The sequence below is a fragment of the Opisthorchis viverrini genome (assembly GCF_000715545.1).
Source record: "Opisthorchis viverrini unplaced genomic scaffold opera_v5_18, whole genome shotgun sequence".
Classification (NCBI taxonomy): Eukaryota; Metazoa; Platyhelminthes; class Trematoda; order Opisthorchiida; family Opisthorchiidae; genus Opisthorchis; species Opisthorchis viverrini.
This window is the reverse complement of record NW_008751674.1, coordinates 47984-69440: the sequence shown is the minus strand read 5'-3', so window position 1 is coordinate 69440 and position 21457 is coordinate 47984. Positions and strand designations below refer to the sequence as shown.

The 21457-nt window shown below is 41.7% G+C and overlaps 2 protein-coding genes across 2 annotated transcripts in view; one reads left to right on the top strand and one right to left on the bottom strand.

The window, feature by feature from the left end:
- Window positions 1-722: 722 nt before the first annotated feature.
- T265_01620 (hypothetical protein) overlaps window positions 723-21457 on the bottom strand; it is a gene marked incomplete at both ends in the record, with an annotated part of 23286 nt that continues 2551 nt past the window's right edge. Inside the window, 10 exons of the mRNA XM_009165686.1 lie at window positions 723-1041; window positions 3063-3106; window positions 7286-7424; window positions 8335-8498; window positions 9243-9399; window positions 12361-12548; window positions 14507-14553; window positions 15276-15384; window positions 16756-16981; window positions 19320-19449. Of these exons, the coding sequence (XP_009163950.1) occupies window positions 723-1041; window positions 3063-3106; window positions 7286-7424; window positions 8335-8498; window positions 9243-9399; window positions 12361-12548; window positions 14507-14553; window positions 15276-15384; window positions 16756-16981; window positions 19320-19449 (1523 nt within the window). The remainder of the gene's footprint in view (window positions 1042-3062; window positions 3107-7285; window positions 7425-8334; window positions 8499-9242; window positions 9400-12360; window positions 12549-14506; window positions 14554-15275; window positions 15385-16755; window positions 16982-19319; window positions 19450-21457) is intronic.
- Window positions 929-19661, top strand: T265_12823 (hypothetical protein; the record flags this gene model as incomplete). Its single annotated transcript, XM_009165784.1, has 3 exons — window positions 929-991; window positions 5317-5374; window positions 19594-19661. Coding segments are annotated over 3 exons (189 nt in total), but the record flags the coding sequence as incomplete, so codon positions are not given.

Below are 21457 nucleotides of genomic sequence, written 5' to 3'. Positions count from 1 at the left end.
ATTGTGGAAACTTCTCCCGTAATGCTGTACCATGATGTCATTCGACCTCTTGTACTGTAAACCAGAATTCCCTTTGCCGGTTGAGGACAGAGAAATTTTTATCTTCTCAGTGGCATGATCTTTCTCCCTCTTTTAAATAGTACATTGAAGTGCGGTAATTTGTTCAATCCAAACAAGTCACACTTTTCATAAGTTTGTGTTTTACCTACCAACTTTTTAGACGCCGTTTTTAATGTCCTCATTCCACTCCTTTCTCTTGTTCTTTACACTGAATTAGGGGGTTCATATCTAATCGTTAGTTTGATCGATTGAAATTTCAGCCAAACCAGGGGCGAATTTTCATATTTATTCACTCACGCAACAAAGCGTCTACTGGAATAGAGTGAGATGCAGTGAAGCACACTGACTGATATTGTCTGTTTGCCGCACTCTCATGAACGTTATTCAAAGCGTCCGGGTGCGCACTATTTCTCATCATCAGATGCAGAAAGTGGACAACTGATTCTCATTGATCAATCTACCATGAGGAAACCCGTCTTTGAATAGAACTTATGGAACCGCCCTATTCCGTAGTTATGACTGCCTATCGACTTCCCCAGTTTAGGCTTGGGCAACCTGGCGGTATCCCAGCCCTCGTGCTTCGGCATGGTAGCTAGGCACCGGAAGGATGTTACCACCCGATTTTTTCTCTGGAGGCGTGGGTAACTTACCAGTCGTCACAGTTATGCCAGCGACGCTCCATTGGCCAGGTGACCTGCAAAAGAACCCTTCATCCTAGACCGCCCATTATTTTTCAAATGTTTGTTTGTTTGACAAAAGTACAAGAAGTCAAAGCGACCGAAATACTGATTTATGTTTAAAGTGTTGCAGTAAGCGTAAATAGACCACGTTTTTGAACCATGCTGTTCATACTGCAGTGACATTAATAATGCTGCGACAAATAAAACAAGGCGGAGAGTTTTGTGCTGCACAGTCACAACGTCCTGGCGAGGTGAGCAAGCCGTTGGGATGGCAGGTCCAACCTGCCTCGGTTGTACACAGCTAAAAAAAGAAAAAAACATCGTTATGCAACTCCCGGGAGAAAGGTCACCGTAAAATTGTTAGGTTACCCTCATGATCGTCCTTTTTAATGAGAATCTCCTCAATCTCAGTTGGCACATATATTGATGAATACCCTACATACTAGTGGCCCGTGTGCTGTCACTTTTTGGCACGCGACTAGGATGATGCGAAAGCTCGATATATTTCACCACGTCAAGATGACTGTGGTCATTCACTCAAAGCTGCAGGCAGTTACAGCAAATTCGATGCGGTCTCGAAGTTTTTATTCGCAGTAGTTTGTTGAAAATAGGTTAAGTTGAGGAACTTTCTGAAGAATGAATGTCTCGCATTGGAATTTGATATGGTTGGCCAAGCAGCCATTAAAGGATTTACGTACGGCAGTCACGCTGACTAAAAGACCCTTGCTGACGGGGCTAACCAACCAAATAGGTACATGATGGCATTTTAGATACCATTCTTCATTAGCTACCACAGTCCTAGGTTGAACTACGCACAAAGATATATTTAGATTTTCATATTTTCAAATTTGCATGTGATGCTGAGAGAGTTTTAGTAAATTCATGACTTTGTGGAACGGGTTGAAGTCGATTATGATTGGTGACCCAATTTCACACTGTCGTAAATTCTTTCACTGGTTTGTTCAGTTTCTGCGCAAAATTGTGACACGCCAAATACTCCCATTTGCGCGCTGGCTTGGTTTTGACAAGAGACAAATGAATCCAGATAAATCTCTGATGATGACGCTCATCAGCTGGATGTGCCGCACAAAGTCGCCTTATTTTCCGGCTCAAGATATCGCAGTCTAGCCGTAACACCACTCATCATCATCATCGACAGCACGACATCAGTGTTCAACACCGATTCTTCATTGCCGTACAACCATGACTTATTTGAAAGCCTTATTGTAAAGAAAAGAGTAAAGGTGGACGGGGAAGGGACTTAGTGCTAGCTTAACACAATCATTCCGAGGTGCCTACACCTCCAGACATTCATTCAGGCAATGTGGATAGAAACTGACAACAAGAACGCCACTGACGTTAGTCGGCAGCCATATCTTGTAGTGTCTCCAACCAGGCACAGTGAGGATCACGCGGTCCCCATCCTGGAAGGCGAGTAGCACCGACAGCACCCAAGCGTTTCGTGATCTCCTTCATACTCATTGCCAGGTCAAGAGTTGGCCACCTCTCTGTTTACGCCACTCCGAATTGGGCATGGAAAACAGTACTCTCTTCGACAAACGATGGTTCGGCATACGTAACACATGTCCCAACCAACGCAGCTTCTGGTGCTGGACACATTCTTCAGTGGAAGTACCCGTTACACAACCGAAAACGCGTTCTCTAACTGCCTCGTGTAACACCGCTCAAGTCTTGCGTAAAACCCTTCCACACTCCATGATCGATTTCGCCTTTCTTGAGGCCCATTGGGTAATCATACTCTCTGGGTTTTCGTCAATTTCAAGTTCTAGTTGAGCCCAAATTGAACAGAAGTTGTTAACATACAGCCGTTGTACTCAGTAGTCAGTGTTCCACTGAGCAGCAATTCTTGCATTTGCGCACAAAATCGGCCACAGGTTCATGTCTGTATGTTGAATGCCTGCATTTTGCCTTAAACCATATTCGTTTGGTATTCCTCTGTGGTGATGACCAGTCGACGTGTTTAACGGAACAAAACAGCTAGTCGCATTTTTAAAGGGACATTTTAAAGGGGGTTAGTGGGACGATACGGAGAACGAATTTCATTCTGATGACTTCGTTCGGTTGCAACGGAAGAAAAACCGGGAAATCTTACTGGGAAGGCGATAAAATCATATTACTCTGGCATCCTACAACGGGAGCCTACTTTGGCGTTAGGTGTATGGGCAACCCCAGACATATTCGGATCATTTTTCTCATAAAATGGTTAACGTATTTCAATTTGTTTTGATATATATTGTAGAGTATCCATTTGAGCTAATCTAAAGCATTTTAGTACTTACTGCGTCTATCTGTGCTAATTACTCCACGGCTGTTTTGGTGAACATGTGCAAAAACACATACTGAGTCTGTAGTGGAAAGAACAACATGGGAAACTTTGTTAAATAAAACCAGTTTTTAATATTGTTGTTTTTCGTTTTATTATAATATAGAAGTGCGAATCATTTACACGGTTGCTGCTTTGTAGACCACAGATCTGGTCTGTCCAACCATGTCAGATTTGTGGGCAAATAGGGATTTTACGGGTAACCTGGCATATCTGGTGAAATCGTATGAAGCAACTGACCGCCCCTGGTAAAAGTTGCCAAAATGATAATTCCCGATTGGTGAAACGACACTGTAATTAATGAAGATGATGAAGTCTGTCCATCAATGCAGCAGTAATCGCATTGCGGTGATGTAAATTCGGTTGCTGTCCTTTGGTTTTAAATTACCACTGCAGAAGAGTTATATCGCATCCTGATACCCAAAGTATCGCCAACAGCACAGGGTTGTAAGTTAGTACTTTGCTGACTGTGGTGTGACTTATTTGAACTCTGTTCGTCGTCCTCTTCATCCACACTTCTTTTTTGCATTCCCATGACAAAAAAGTCCTGAAACATCCTCACGTGCGCACAGGGGTCTGAAGATTTTGCACGGACGTATTTGCGTTAGGCACCACCGTCGATTTTGTGACCGTTCCAAGTGCAAAGAGGATTTTGCACGGACGTGTTTGCGTTAGACACCGCCGTCGATTTTGTGACCGTTCCAAGTGCAACCTTTGGTTGTGAAACTAAATGTTGACGAGTTCTAAAAAGGACTAATTCGCTCGTGTAGCTGAGCTATTCCGATTCCATATCTTTTTCAAAGCAATCAAGATCATAGATCATGTCTTCATAGTTATCAGGTCGGTCTCAAGGGTTCTTAAATTTTCACGTGTAATATTCCGACTATTCGCCAGAAGTTAGACGGTTCTATGAAGAGGCTAATTGCTCTCGGTAACTCTTTTTGTAACGCAACCAGATCCTAACCAATGAGTCTTTAAAGAATTCACGCGTATTTGCTGGCTGAACAACTAGTTTACCAGTCTTCTATGAGTATTTGCAAAGTACCTTCGCAGTTCAGTTAGTTTGAACGGCTGACGCACCTTGTTGTATGGTTCAGCTGATCAGCCAATCAGAACTTCTGACTCCTCAGTTATCAGTTTATTGTGCCCATATTACCTTATAGGCGTGGTCCGATTCTTGAGCGATTGCAGTTCGTCCCTGTGCTGCTCAATAAATGAAATAGGCTTTTTTTTTAAAAAAAAAATGGTATTGGGAGCATGAAGAATCGGCCGTGACTAGCAGTCCCATTTCAGCAGACGCATTGATCGGAAAAATACTGTCCACTTCACCATCAACCTTTGTGACGATCACTTAGATTTAGTTGGCTTTAATTTCCATACCAACTCTAACTATATTCTCATTAGTCGTGAAGTCAGATATGACTCTTTCTAGCATCTTAGAAGGACAATGTTGAAGCTAAATACGGAGGCCGAAACGGTGACCATTCGTGAATTAGTGTACACCCTTTCGAACTTGTGGGACTGAATAGAACTTCAGACCCAATTTTGTGGACTAGCACGAATGGATTGGCTCAAATTACTTTGAAGGTATTCGCTCTCTAATAATGCACAAAGACGCGTGTGCCACAGTTAGCTGGCTGAAGCGGCGCAGTCGTATTCGATAAGAAGAATGAACCCTGGAAAAATATATTTCGTTGACTGCATGCACTAGTAGACGAATTTGGGGTTGTAGTCAGAGTATACGGTGTCACATTCTGATATATTTCACATCCAGAGACGTGTTCGTTGGACGATTTCTCTAATATAAGGTAGGCGAATGTAGAAACGAAAGAATGAAATGCTAGCGAACAATACTTTCGATACATTGGCTAACGACTGTGGATCTGTACGTCCTTGAACATCAGAGATTGTCGGAGAACAGTCAACGGCGAAGGGTGAGCGAATCATGCTAGTGCTTTTGCTGGACAAACGTTGAAGCGCAACTCTGTTTCGCACCAATGCAGCCTAAGAAAGAAGTAAACACGGTGGTGCTGTTTGAGAAGTCGCCAGATGCTAATCCTATGGTTTTTACCGATTTGGCGTGCTTTCTAAACGGTCTTTAGACAATTACAAACGGCCTCCACTTTGACTTTCAAACTAATTTTCATGGATGGAGCTCAGCGTCTCACACAACCGTGGTTAAACCCTGATGAACATTCGGCTAGTTCCTTTGTCATATTTTTTCTTCAAAAGAACGTCAACTTCAGTGGATGTAGAGCAATAGTCGTTCCGTTCAACATTCGTTTGTCCCGTAAGTAGTTCAGTACGGATTCAGCCGAAGTTATGTTGTACCAGATGTTTTCACACTACCATTAGGCGGCACTGTATGGTCGTAATTCTAGATGTTCGGTCCAGGGTTGTGTTTCATATTCTGGACGAAAGGACTACTCCCAAGTGTAGTCTGGGTTTGGGTTAAGTCCGTGACACTACGAGTGGTTGACCGTCTTTGCGGGCTTCGAAACTTCCATATGTAATGTCGCTTCAGCCTACCAATTGTACACCTGATACTACTAGTGTATATTATCAAGACTGTGATTCAGCAACAGCACATATCTTTGACGAATATCTACTGTCTACTCAAAGTCTTTCGAGAAAGGCTTTCTACATCCCAACAAATTTCTGCAAACATCACACAAAATGAAAGACCCTGTAGGTTGATTACCATATTACCATAAGCCTTCTGATCAAGGCTGCTGAAACGTTTGACTTGCGTTTGATAATAATGGGCTGTACGGGTTTTCCGAATGGACCAGCTGCCTGGCTCACAAGCGGATTTTTGCTCCATCCTTCAGAGTCATTTAAGGGTAACCGGGTGAACTTTGAAACGTTTACCGTTAAATTTTTACTACTTTGGTCTCTCTCCGGTCGACTAATGACAGTGGAATTCTGATGACACTGCATATTAGAATTTTCTAATTCAAAACAATGTCAGCTGCAAGCCGGTTGCGAATTTTTTTGAAAGAAGCGTAGGAGGTTGGGTCCTTTATTTGCGACGTGTATATCTTTTGTCGCAGCATGTTTATTCCAGTAAGATTTTGGTTTTAAAAGTCACAGGGGGGTATACATAACAACAGTGTTTCCACACATGGACAACACACACTGACGCTTCACGCTTAAAACAGCTTATCGCTTGCCGTCAAGCCTCAACATGATATCAGTTACACTCCCTCCTTGAATGTCGGCGAACATGTATTGGATGCTCCTCAAAATCTATATCAACGCAGCTTGGCACGGAGGAGGCACCCACTCAACCGCATACTAATGATGTCTCCTCAACGGGGGACGAAACGTTTGCAAACCAATTGCCAAGCTCGGCGAACAGATCAACCACCAGTAAACACACCCGAGCTACCAACATTTCGACACGTTAATTACAACTGTCATGCAGATTGGGTTCTTCTGCATAACCGCTTTCTTTTAAAGGGTATCAGCAAGTAATAGGCAATAATTGTAGTAGTAATAATTGGCAGGTATCCAGAAAAGAGAATGGAAAACAAACGGGAAAATTTTGGCGATAATTTGGAACCGTAGATTTCATCAGCTACGTGAGGTCAGAGGGTATGCTCTGGTCATTCAGGTAAACTGTTGAACAGTTAATCAGATTCTCACTCAGTTATTTCGGTTTCCTAAGTATGGCATTCCATATTAGGAGATTTACTGAGCTGGGAGGCTCTTCAAGTCTGGCGTAGATATCTGACTCCTAATATAACCGAAAAAAGTGAACCTGTCTGGAGCTGTGAAGCTATTGCATAATTAGTCAGCCGTCAACCACTGGAGTGCGGTTATTTTCGGAAATTGCAGCACTGCTACCTAGTTGGAAGCTAAGCTATTGAGAGAAAACAATTTTCCATATGCTAATCTGGTAGAGGAGATGGAATAACTGTCGTGGAGGATGACTTCCATTCACAGAGTTGCAAGAGCTTTCCCTTTATTATCTGACCGCTATTCATCAGCCCCTTTAGAGAAAACGAATCTGGAGAAACCAGCATTCCAGTTGATGTGTTTACTACTGATATGTTAAATGTACCATGTAGGAATCAAATCTAAGGACGGGACAATTGACATGGACATCTCCCTACTTTGGAGTGGCGTCACAAGGGACACCTGATAATCAGTCTTTAGTTCACTTATACGGTGATGCTAACGGCTTCGAAAAACTCACATTCTTTTGAACCATGTTCATTCGGCACTCTCGCAGTTGTTCGACGATACCAGCAATATCAATGAATTCGGCACCTTCTTCTAAATGATTCTTGATTATGTCGGCGGCAATGAATGTTCCCGTGCGCCCGACTCCATTGCTGAAATGTAATTGAATACGTTTGCTAACTTTGGCCGAAAAACATTCACAAGGTTGTTGCCAACATAGCAACAAAAAGAATAATGATGATAGTAATATTGTCAGCAACGCTTCAGTTATCCCTTCTGAGAGAGGGCATCATAGGGTAAGGGACGTTGAGGCTCCTAGGAGCAGCCTAACTTTGAAGGGCTGCTTTATGCTTTCTCCAAAACCCCCTCATGGCTTTTCCCCACAGGGCTCTCCCCTGAGTGGTGGTTTTCGTTATCACGAGATCTATTAAGTTATCGTTAACAGCTTGTTTATTTCCCTGAATAACGATCACCACGTTATTCAGCACACTCAATTTAAGACGCGAATCATCTCTCACGACAACTGCAAGCTAATATGGCTTTTGACTCCATCATTTGAAATTAGCGTTCGTACATGCGATGCCCGAATCTTGGATTTAAGACCGATGAAGATCATACATGGTTCTACTTTATAACACCCAGAAGTATATTAATTGCTGTTCGTTACGAAACCTGTGTGCGCAAAAGGATGACTGGACTCCTTATCAGCATTGCATAATTTATGACTTTAGCCAACGTCGTTCCGTTTTCTCTCGGGCTACATTTACTAAATTCGTGTTCTGTTCATCATGATCGCTGTTCAGTCACATTAGCTGCTAGCGCTTCGGTGCATAGCTCTTGTGCTTTTGGGGGTTACAATCCCATCGCTACTAACCATCTGTGTATGATCTGCTGTAGCAGTTTTCCCGTGCAACTGCTGGGCTGTAATTTACTTCTGAAAGCATTTTGAAGCAGCAGCCGGGTCGATGTGGGCTCTGTATTGAAAACCATCTCAGAGAAAGCGGTTTAAGAGACTGAATAAAATAAACTGATTTTAGCACACAAACGCTTTGGAAGGCTCACCTGCAATGGACCACAGTGGGCGAATTGAGTGGGCTCTCTGTGAACTTGAACACGCGGTATGCGGTGAGCATGAATCGGAACTCTTGTGAATCAGGAACTCCTTGCTCTGGCCAATTGAGCAACTGGAATTGGGTCACCTCGTGCGGATTGTCTGGATCGACAGACTGAATACAAGGTGAAGGAGTTTCATTGAAGCGGAAATTGAAGCAGGAAATTCGATCACAATACATGGTGTTGACCGAAATTTGATAAGGCGTTCCCAATGACAACGGTGTAGCCCAAGGATCCCGATTGAAAATTGCGGCAGGTTTGAGCCTAGTATTTGGTCTTTTGACTGACTTATCTAACAGTTTTTCATAACGAGGTAATTTTTCAAATAGAGAGAAACCAGAAACTTTGTAATCCCAAAATAAGGTTTTTGATCCGTCTCAGGACATAATTTAAAAGTTACATGTGTAGACGTCCTGTAGACAAAAGGTTCAAAAGAGCTTCCGGTAGTTCAAAAAGCCTTTTTCGTTTCCACACTCGTTTTCCGTTGGTCATCTCTCTAGGAAGGCGAAATTCGGACGTTACAACTCGGTGTCCAACAGAGATATGGATTACCTCAAGTTTATCTGATAAAATATGGTCAAATGGAAGCCCAAGCCAAGTGTTCTTGATCTGGTGATTGTTATCGGCGCATTACCAAGAGGCAGCGCCCATGTCCTCTATGGGCAATCGGTATGTCCTATATTCCCCAGATTGATTGCAATCTATGGCCACTGACGATAATCTTCTCTAGGTACTCCACCTCTGAGTAAGTTTAGGGTGAACGTTGGCGAAATAAAGCTTCGTCCATGCAGTTTGATTAATCGAATTAGTGACGAGTTACCAATAAGTTCTAGTATTCCGCGAGGACTGACGCTTACCGACGTAACAGTGAGTTTTCGCCTCATGTAACCCGAATGAGCGGATTCGGAAACCAAGTTTAATTGAAGCTCCACAGTACCAGAGGTGTAAATTTTCACATCATCAAAGGAAGTCGGCCAGTAGGCGTCAAAATTGGGTATAAATTCCCCAAGCGATCTGAAAAAACAAGGGAGAAATCAACCACATTGCCACAGCGACATATCTCACAAAAAAATAAACAACCAGTGATTTTAATGCCGTTCAGAAATAGACAGATGTATGTATCCTTCACCAGCGTATGGAATCCATTCCCACTCTGGATTTGAAGCAAATCACTTTAGGAAAAGTGTTATTCTACTGGGTGATGACTAAACGCACTCTTCATAAAAAGCAGTTCTCTGCAGAATATATCTCCCGGATAACTAATTCCGTTCACCGGAGAGCTATTTTACCTCCATAGAAAGATCATATACCACACGATATACAAAAAGTTTCCGCAGCATATCATTTGTTTTGGTGATGGAGTGTACTTCTTGAACAGCGGAAGCCGTCAGCTAACGCACAGTTCAAAACATGATAAGTCTAGTTGAACAATCAAGATCTAAACACCAAACTTGCTTCTAACCAAGTGATTTGGAGCGCACCTCGATGGTTAATCGAAAAGTATCCAGCATGAGATCCTTCCCCAAACTAAAACGTTTAATTAGCTGTGGTGTGTACTCATTATGATTTCTACATCACTTCATCATTACAACAGTAATCCACATTGCTTAAAAATGCCATACAACGTTGAGAATTGACCTTCACAAATGAGTTTAAGGAAGATGGAGAATTGTAGTTAAAAAATGTTCATATACAAGGTTGAGCGATCAAGTCCAAAGTGGTTATATCTTTGAACAGTATGGCATAAAAACGGCATATTAGGTTAGGTTAAACCGGCATTCCGAGATGGATCTGGAAACTTCACTTTCGTTTCCCCTGGTATGGCAATTGGCTGACTAGATCTGTATCCTCAGTCAAGAAGGCATCATCAGTGCCCGAATGAAGGACCAACTCCGCCCCATCTGATTATGCCCAGATATTTCTCAGTCAACATTCCCCATAAGTTGGTGTGATCATTCCTCCCTGAGTATGGCTGCTTGTTTTGTCAATTTCTATTTTTGGCAGTTTTATTTCTTATTGTCCTATTTTTAACTGCTGTTGATGCCTGATATTGAATTTCAATAAACCGTTGTGCCACACCGTTCGGTTGGATCTTTTGTCAGGCATGTGTTTGCTAGACTCACTTTCTTTGTATCATCGTTCTCCATTCTGAGTTCTCTCTTTCATGATTCGGTTTGTTTACCAGATCCGAATCCGTCGGATTCGCTAATTCTGCTAAATATCCCTTGCTTAAGCAGATTTGTGTGGTTCTTTTAACTTTAACAATTAGTAGATTGGGTCGATTTCAACATATATGTTGATGCCATCATCGGTGGAGTAGCCCGCTTCCATAAATTCACGCTCTTTTGCCGCTTTTGGATCATTCCGGATTTATAAAGCCAATCCCAGTCAACTTCGTGCCCATTTTAAGCTTCCGTTTTACCTGACCATAAGTTCTGTGGATGATGTTGCGGGGTTTTATCAATGATCAATATGAAGTTTAGACTAAAACATCGTTTGAATTGATGAAACATTAGATTTGAATGAGATCTCAGAAAACGATGCATAAAAAGGGTACTGAAGTAGGGATGAAGCTGCAGACACGTTGAGAAGGCCATTCGGAGCACTAGATATCTCAAATCGCTTGCTTCATTGCTCAAGAATGAAAGTATTCTTGGCCAGAGTGGGATCGGTTTTATATATTGTAATCAAATGCCGTATTAATCGTAAATTTATGCTTGTTTCCAACATGAAATATATCTGAATTAAGAAATTTCATCTGGCTTACGCGAACAACAATCAAACTTTTGACGCCGTTGAAGAACTTGAGAAACTCATTCATTTCAAATTAACTAGATTTTAAAGATAGATTCAAATGAGTCCCAACTGAAACTTTCGTTTACAATATTATTTTAGTGGATGCGATGATTGACGTTCCGAAGCGGGTGTAGTCCACGGGTTATGTACAATTAGGTTTCCAGTGGAACAAAAGTTCGATGGAAGCTACGGAGCTGCGCCTGACAGGTGGACTTAAATAGGACAAGGACAGTTGCAGATTGTCGAATGCCTTTCAGTAGACTTATCAGCAGTATGTTCCACCAGACGAATTTGTACCGAGTCAGATTCATATTGAGTCACCTCATTCTAAGTGAGCTTTCTTTAAAAACAGAGCTGGTGAATTTGTTAGCAAGGCCCACGCATTCAGTTTTATATTTACTTGGTTGGCTTAACAAAATACCGACAAGTCCACACACAAACCAATAAGTTATGTCATGAAATTCATTCTCTCTGAGACTTTGGCAATCGGGCATGAACTTTCCAATGTTCTTGAGGACGAGAGCACCAAATAAATGTGACCCGAGCAACAGTACAGTGCATCCACAATAGTTTTGCTTATTACTTTCATGATGAAATCAATACTGGAAATGCTGCGTTCCAACTCTTGAACAGAGAATGAGATATTTGGAAAAAGTAAGGTTGCATTATGTGCATTTCTGTGCGTATAGTGCGCACATTTTGGCGTGTACAGTGGCACTTTCAGAACGATAAAATTTAATAGTGTAGTTTATAAAATTTTTCCTATGGCTCAAGACAAAGATGGCGCTGAGCTTTGTTTATACCTAGTGCTGAAAATTCGGCCGAACTAGTTGCATCCAGCGGAAGCGGAAACCTAATGCCATTACATACCACGTCAAAAGTGACCACCAGAAGGGACCACTTCCACTAGTCCCAGTCTAAATATACCTAGGGTGGGTGACCAGATCATTGGCAACTTCCATGCTAGCCTGTCCCCTATGTTCTACTCTGCAAATGATTCGGCTGTGTTTCAAATCAGTAAATGCTCCGCTGTTAGAGCAATACTATATAAAATGATACAATCAGAAACAAAAGAGTTGCCTCAGAAATCCACTGCGTCAGTGAAGTACTAATAAATACCTTTAAGAAGACAAGGACGAAAAATAATGGGCGAGTAAATTGGGGCTAAAATACACATACGGTGCAAGCTGTATGACGGAATTCGCTTTTTGCTCGAATACCATTTGCCAGAAGTCTCCTGCAGTTCCTGGAGTAGGGGCTTGTGTTGCAATGTATGGTGTGCAATTCAGATCAACTGCAGGCGGCTCGGATGGTTCACTCGGAGGCGCAATGTCAAAGATGTAACTGGCATTGATATATCGTCCTTCCTGAAGATGAAACATAAAGGTTTCATGTTTCATGCTATACGTTATACATACGCACATATATATAGAGATCTCGTCATGCTGATCTGCTCTAAAACAGCGTCTTGTAAAGCTACGTAGATGGGTTTGTATGCATTGGATTTCGATTCAAAAAGGGTTTCCTAAACTGATTGGAACCTGTGGCTCCGTGGACCATTCTTCGATGGTAAACACATTTCGCCTCGCTTAGTGTTTTGTCAACAGCATAATGACGTTGACGAATTTAACTCGTTACACTACAACAAACCCAGCTCAATGGGTCATCACAGCCTAATACTTCTTACTCAAGTTATCCTTCATCTAGCATGAGGAGCTCAGTTGTCTGCATGTAATGCGTAGGTCTTCCCGGAATCTCTGAGCAAGCGTTAGCTGACGTTAATTCCACCTTCGCTGTTGTTAGTTAGGTTCTTTTTGGAGGATATTGTTCAAATCATTACCGTATCATGTTATGACGTAACATGTGACGGATATGGACGCCTTACGCTTGTTCTTAATTAAATTTGGCTTACCAGTCTGGCTTTTCTAGTAGGTTTATGGTTTAACTATGGACAGTGCATGTTGTAGTCATCCTCATGTATTCAGTAGCGAAATCACAAACCCTTTGACAGAGAGGTGCAATCCCGAAAGTTCCAGTGTATCATGAATGTTGTTTGAATCACTCTTGGAGGGGGATTGTCGGAACTCACAATTTGGGTGAATAGTGACTTTTTCGAAACGACAATCGGCCCAGCTGTATTGCCTGTTTTTTGTTATGGTAACCAGCGGCACATTGTCAACAGTGGTCAGCCAGCTGGGAGACAGAAGTCGACTGCCTGACCACACTTAAATAATCGACGTAATATCACGCAATACGAACCAGTAAACCTCGCATTTCTTAAAGTCGCATGAATAAAAATATGTGGAAAGAATGAAAACTTAAATTGTCGATTTTGAACAGTATCTTAAACAAATTACAGTGCATTACAGCGCATTACAGTGTCCTGTTTGTTAGTTCCTTCTTAACTGAGAACGTGTAACGCTCGAGAAATTTAAACAGGTTAAAGTGAACAGCATTTGGTGAGAAAGCTTTCCTTGTTGTCTCCACAAGTGAATAAATTATTCAAAATAATTAATAATACTTAATTAATTAATAATTAATAATTAATAATTATAAATTATTATTATTCCTTATTCGAATTAAGCGCATGCAGCAAGCCTATTGTTCGGACACTTTTTCGTTACAGGTCGGTTTATCTTACCACGGGTCTTTTTACTACTTACAAGCAGCATACGTTGCACCATCTTCTTTCGAAATGATGTTGAATCTACTATCTAACTTTCAAGTTCATAGTGAGGATTCCTACCCTTTGTAAGATTAGTCTGCTCAGAAACGAAAAAAACGCTCGACAGTTTACGTGGATATTTCTCTATGCGGCTGTCACTCAGGTGCATTCAGGATACACTCAACGATCAAGGAATGCAAACAGTGTTCAAGGGATGTGCAAGGTTGACCCTGCTGAAGATCGACTCATAACTGAACCGACCATTGTCTAATGCCCATAGAGAGGTGTTGCGTTCCAGTCTCCCCCTATTCACATAACCTCCGTACACATTATGTTCATTTTTAACATGAACGGTCAGTGTAAGAAGTTGCGTGGCTTTTCACTGCTGAGTGACTTTGATGCGAGCTGAAATTTCGTTTCCAAGCCTAATTATTCCCTTATTATCTGCAATGCTCATGTTTGGTATACCTTAGAAAAACAGTTCTAGGGACTTTGGCCGGATCGGAAAGTCATTCGTCTCAGGAATCGCCCCTGAAATCGATGGTCACGGAAACACCCATCTGAAAATTGCATCAACTATGTGGACAAGTTTATTTGGCTTCAGTATGTTGTGATTGCAATCTCTTCCCCAAAATACTCCCGAAAAGTGAACAAACTCACCTCCAGAGAACCGGCATTCCCTTGTACGAGAACGAGGTTTTGGTCGTCTAGAAGAATATGAAACAAGGTTGAGTTAGCGTTTGTCGAGTTAGTTTACATCTCCGGATGAACGAAAAACCAAGGTGTCCATCGTGTTTCTCATTCTACTGAAGGATGTGACAATTACACACGCTGTGGCAAAAATGGTTTTCAGATCCCCCAGATGAAGAATTTGAGATAAAGTCATTGTAAGAACTCAAGGACACAGGCCCGTCAATCAATTAAACAGAAGTGTTTTCAGTTTGGAACCCAGTGCTTATCTGTTGATGTATCAGAGTGCCTTAAAACCAACTTTTCATCGCTATGTGCTGACGGTGGAAAGCTAAGAAGTTTTCGGAAACGGGACCGCGTGCATGGTAATTTCAGTGAATTCAGTTAATGCGAACATCATCAAGTGAAGTGGATGAACTACAGTCCTGTCGGTGAAACTCGCCCTAACGTCTTTGGCATATTGACTTAGCCACTCAAAATAGGCACACACACAAAAAACGAGTTAATCACACTCATTACTGATCTGGCTTGCCTCAGAACTTCAACAACCTGGTCTCGGTAAAGATTTTGTACCAATAGCTTAGTATGTTATCAGTAGTATCGCTTATTTATTGGAGCAATAGTGTGTCTGGATTTTATCCGCGTGATCAAGATATGAACGCTACCATTGACTGTTATTAATCATTCTCCATAAATTACCTGGATACATGTGACTCTATGGCAGTAAACTCGTGCTTACATGGTAAGGCGTCCATCGAGCGATTGAGTTCGCTGTTCCCTGGCTGCATGGCGATCGATGTGCTCAGTGCATGTTGCGCCCCAGTGTCAACATCAGTTCTTCGTAGCGCCTTCAAGAAGAAAAGGATAAATAATGGAAATGACCATAGAAAAAAGGAGAGTTCCTATGATTATGCCTAAAACATAACTATAATTCCGCGTGCCAAAGATTAATCTGTCTTCTCTGATGCTTTTGTTCCAACGAAAAAACTGGTTTCAAGGCTGGTCTTAAGTAGCAACAGCGTGCTACCTTTTTGAGGAATAAACATGTACAAACGCAACAGTGGTTTATCTCAAAAATATCTGAGTGATTGTGGGAAACCGGTCATTTTAAATCCTATCCCAGATGAGAACCTCCGACCCAAACAATCGCATTTTTGTTTCCACGGCATCCAGTGCGGTTTCAAATTTATTGCAGATATGCATAAAGGTGTATGGGTAACAAAACGAAATCAAAATGAGTGGACCAATACTTTTTTCTATGCTAGACACAATATGCAAACCTCAATTAAGTGATATATATATATTATATATCATCTTAACATGACGCGAGAAAAGTAGGTATGGTGCCAAAGGCACTTTCCAAAGCATCGGAAGCATCATTGTAGCCGACGCACTGCAGGCAGATGTTACCTCACTACCAGTTTGTTTGCGAATTCAAAAGAAGCATAAATCATATCGTGAGACTGTTTAGGTATAGAGATCCCAAAAGAATAAGTTGAACCATATTTCACGTTCGTGTCAAGATAACGTGTGAATGTTAGTCGGCCAGTTCTATTTTAATCAATTTTATCTGTGAAATCACGTGACTATTTATATCGAGGACCGTCTGCGTAAACAGCTTTTGGATGGATAGCTCCTTTTTATCGTCACAGCAACCGACCAAGTATTTAGCTCCTGCTTCAGCCTAGAACAAGACCTACTCCACAACTATCCACTTAAATATGAGATTTGTGAATATATCAGACCTATCTACAAAAAAACCCAAACTGTACATTTATTCTGAATATTGAGGCGGGATAAATATGCCGATCGAAGTCCAATGCTGGTGTGCTGCATCGCATTTACATAACCATGAGTTAGGTAGTTTCTTTTTGAGGGGACTAAATCAAAGCAGTATTACTTTAATACTTTTCTTACTGGTAATGAATAAGTGAGATGTAACTTTTTCACGTGAAACAATCAACTGAGCGGTGTGTAGACATAACACACTGCTCATAAGGTTGCTTAAAACTCTTCGACGGTCCACGTCCGGTTCCGCCTTTTTTGAGGCTCAGCAGGTAAGTGCAGTTTAGATAGTTTACTGCGATATCTCACGTATCGTACTGTACATTCCTCAAACCCTATCCAATAAGTTTATGTGACGCACACGGTTAGGTTGTTCTGGCACCTGAGTCAGATGCGTACAAAGTGCAAATGATAACAGTCTGACTCAAACTCACATTGAACTGATCTACTAGAAAAGAGTTGTGGGGTTGAAGGCATTCTTGCAAATAAGATGAGAGGTTGTCGATCCCGATGGAAGTGGGTCTGGTAGCACCAGGCTCTTTGGCACCAGACATTGCTGCAAACTGCTCTGTCTCATTCTGGGCTATGGCTTCAGCGGCTGTTGGATGATCATAACTTGTCTGACCCGCTGACAGTTCAAAGGTGCTTGCATTTTTGACTCTGTGTATTGAATAGGGATTTTATTAATGTTTCGTGATGTTTGGCTGTATTGTTCAAATGGATTAATGCATTGTCGAAAGAAGGAAACTAGACACATCAGAAAATAAAATGTTAGGCTCGGGATTTGGTAATCAACCAAGAATAAATGGCTATTGTGTGGTTTAATTTCATTTGCTTGTATTCGCTTGCACTGCAGGTGAATCACTTGCTGTTTGTCGAGTTATATGCGTCGCACTATTGGTAATGTGAGTTCCTTTTCTCGATGACAAAATGTAGTGAAATTTATCTCTTTGGACAGAAAATAGAACTGGGACAAATCAGCTTATGTGTTTCGGAAACTGAAGAGTTGTGTACACAAAACAATTCTATTACTTAAGAAATGCTTCAAAATGAAGACCGGCTAAGAATACAGTGAAAATTTTGAGTCAGAAGCCAATTTCGACCAAACATGGGTATTTGGTCGTTCTAATGACTGACAGAAAAACGTGCACTTTTTTCCCTTTTCCTGTATACCGAAAAAGGAAGAAAGCAAACGAGTTCTTATAAGGATGGTCTCTTCATGAAAATACCCCTAATCGGCGCGAACGGTCAAATAGCTGGAAAGTTCCACCTGCTTGAGCTTCTGTACATCATCAAACAGAGTTCTAAAGCCAAGAATGAGCTTTGAGAAAGCCTGAGGCATCTTATCCGCGTTTTTTGTTCATCCTTCTCAAATTACTGTAAATTAAGCCCTCAGGTACTGAGCTAGATTAACAGCAGCCACCAGAACCGTTGGGTAGCAGATTCCTCAGAAAGGAATCCTCGACAGGAATCCGGGGTGCGGGGGAATTTTCCTTTCCTCACAAGTACTCTGTTAGTCTGAGGGACAACGAGAAATTTTTCGGAGCTGATGATGAACTTCTAGGATAGGGGTTTGTCATTCACGTCCTCTCGTCAATATCTCCTCCCAACAATGAAAGGGTATATAATCACGGCTGACAACCTCGGGTCGGATGATTGAATCTCACTCCAGTACTCGTAGTGTACGTACCACGTTGGGGCTGGCTGAACTGACTTTGTTTCGCAGCCCTTTATTTGTGTTCTACAACCTGATGGTCATTGTTTTATTGGATATGTTACTGTTATAATTAAATATAGTACAGTCCGTACGAACAAACAAATCGCGGTCGCGTGTATGTTATGGGTGAAAACAAAACTCGCTGTAATTTAGCAAGCAGATCGTCAAGAGAAACCACATGGAGGCTTCGAAATATGTATAGAAAAAACTACGAAACATATTATCGCAGCTTTCGGATAGTGTGTTCCTAAACTGCGTTATTCTCGCATGACACTGAGCGCCCAAATACGGTTTTGCGCCAACATGAAGTACACTTTGTAGTGCATGACGCACACTTTGTGCTTGATGTTCGACTCTTGACCGTGCCAGCGCCTACCGCGCCTTGAAGTGCATTCAACATTGTTTGTCCTTTCTTCGGTTGTTGGTCTTTGGACGCGTGTTTTCTTATCAAAACTTTTACATACTTTGGGATTTATCTCATCTGACTGGAACTGTTGTTGGCGTGAATTCGAATGAAACGTTTCTCTCTTTTCTCTAATATTCTCCTGTTATCCTTTCGCACTCGTCGCTTGCATTCACTTTCTATGTCTGTGACCATGCTCTTCAAAAATAAATGATAATATGAAACTAGACACTTCTTTCGAGCTCATCGCAGCCTATTCACAGCTTACTAACTTTTCCAGTGCATTATACCATGATGTGGATAGCTCAACGGTTCATAGCTTAGAAAAGAAAAGTGGCTATAAAAAGTGCTCCTAACTTTGAGACAAATTCTTCTTGGCAGTCTGTTAACAATTGCAGGAGAACCAGTCATACTGACACTACATTCCAAAGACCACATGACCAATAAGCGCAGTCGTGCTTGAAGCGTATCTTTCTTAAACTTTTTGCCATCTCACGTAAATAGGAAGACTTGGCTATCAGTAAGGGGGTAGCGAGGCTTTGGAAACTTGATGATGGATAAAACTGAGATTAAGTTATCACATCTGGCCTTCTGATTGGCGTCACCTAGGAACCTGAGAAAGTGTTGTCATCCATCGAAGACTGTTCGACTATGGCTTCGACCACTGAGATTTGAAGCAAATGTTGAACCTCATCAACGAAAATCTATGTCACGTCCAGCTACTGACCCCAATCTTACAAACAGTTCAATAAAAAAACAAGACAAGCAGCTGGTTTTTGTGCGTCGATGCATACGCCAACACCACAGTACATAGTGATTTTAGAGGTTTTGTTCAAAACGAATAACAACGCATAAGGTTAGACGTGTACAAAACCCACCCCTTTAATTCCACCGTTGACGGACCGGAGAACGGGAATATATGAAATCCTGCATTTTCGGCAACCAACAGCCCAATAACAAATAGCGAGATGAGCACGATGTAAGCGATCAAAGAGGAAAGCGCCGACACTGCAAGAAAAAGTGGGATAAGGCACTCTCGATCACCAGGGCAATTCAACGATGGCCCTCTCTTCACGTAACCAACGATAACGAAACAGGAATGGTCCTACTTAAATTAACATATGTTTTTTTTTATTTTTTTCTCATTTTTAGTCTGTAACATCAGAGGACATTCTTATAGTTTGGAAAAATTTGAACTCACCCTACTTGTAGACAATTTTTAGTAAGCCCATCCGAAGTAGACTAAAAATGCAATCCTCCCATTGGTGCCATATATTCCACGTTAAGCCTGTCTTTTGATTGGTTTCCCGGTCAACTCCTATGGTTTTACTCTAGTTAGGTGTGGTCGAATGGGAGGTAGCTTTACAAGGGATATGCCAGACGAAGTAGGAACCTCCACCCGTATCTTTAGAAAACGCGTTTTTTACACTGGGACGGCGCAGAAATTTTCTAAGCATGAAAAATACACTCAAGAACATACCGACATTTTTTGGTCTTCCTTTTCTCAGATGAAACTGGGCGTCCATACTGTTCCGAAATTAATGCAGTTGCAAGGCACTGTGAGCAGGCTGATAATTTATTTTGCTCACTTTTTCGCGTTCACCTATCTTATATGAAGCCATCCGTTTAGCGTGATAATGAAGACAGATATTGCTAGAGGCCGGCATAGTTTGATTGCAAAAGGTAGAGTTTATGCTCTAAGATGTCTAGTGTAAAGATGCTTCCGCTTTTTGTGTGTCGTCAATCTCCATTTTATGAATGAGGAATTGGGTAGTATCTGCCCGGTTAGATAGGTTTGTGCGCGATCAGGTATCCTAGGGAAAAACAACCAGCTGGTCATTTTGCTGAACTAACAGCTGTTGCCGTACAAGTCGCACGTTGCATGTTGAGTAGAGAAGACTAGCTGACGAGTGCCTGTTTTAAATAATGAGGCATACCCAGAAGAACTGACCTAAACCAATGAGCAATCCAACAAACTACTCGCATTCTAAACCAACCCAGGAACAACCTAGCTGCATTCGGTAAATCGTTTTCTAAAAGTGAATATATTTTTTCCTTCTTCGACCAGTTGAACCACTTTAATTTAGGTTATATCGTAACAAAATTGGCTTGTCACACTAACTCATAGTCGTAAACACTTTTCATCTCTTTACACAGTAGCGGCTAATTTCACGAGCCTTTCCTTTGTTTCCCACGACTGAACGATTCGATTCGTTTACCTGATATTTCGTGGTCTGCTTTCTTGACATTCGCTGATATAGACACTGGCAACAATCGTCACCATCGTGACATCAGCTTGAGAACTTTTAAGCACACCTACCTTGTGCGACGGCATAGCTTAATATCGTAGAAGTAACTGTGGATCTGCGAATAAAATGCCTGTCTTCATGAGGTCTTACCTACTGGCTATTTACAATTTCACCACTGGGGGCCGATTAATCGCCGTTTAGACGCATTTCACAAGCTGTCTACGTGTTTGAGTGTACAGACGCGATTGTGCCTGAGAGCAGAATCTTATAGGCAATCAAACTCTCTAAACGCTGGCGACACTTATGTGAAGTCGTATGATTATCGGGACGTGCAAGGAAATTTTTTTATAATAGGGAATATACACGGAGGGTTAGTAACTATAAAGATCCCATTGTTATTCCATTGTTGTGATAAATGTGGTTTTGGTGTCGTAGTGGTCATGTTGGTAGGCGAGACGCCTTCCTATACCACAGGTCGATTTTCATGAAAGAAACTAATCACAAGGTTGCTGAAAACTCTCCTCCTCCTCCTACTACCCTAGTCAACTTCCTTAAAGTGAGAATGGTTACGAGAGGTTAAAAATACTTGAGCTTTCAGAAGGCTGACAACATATTCACCATTAAGGGCAAAGTTTGGGGGATTATCCACAAGGATTTTCATTAAACTCTTCGTTAAACTTCTCGGTTATATCGGAGGAGTTTTAGGACGAACTAGAAAGAAGCAATACGAACCAGAGGATTACAACCATGAAAATCCACAGACTGCG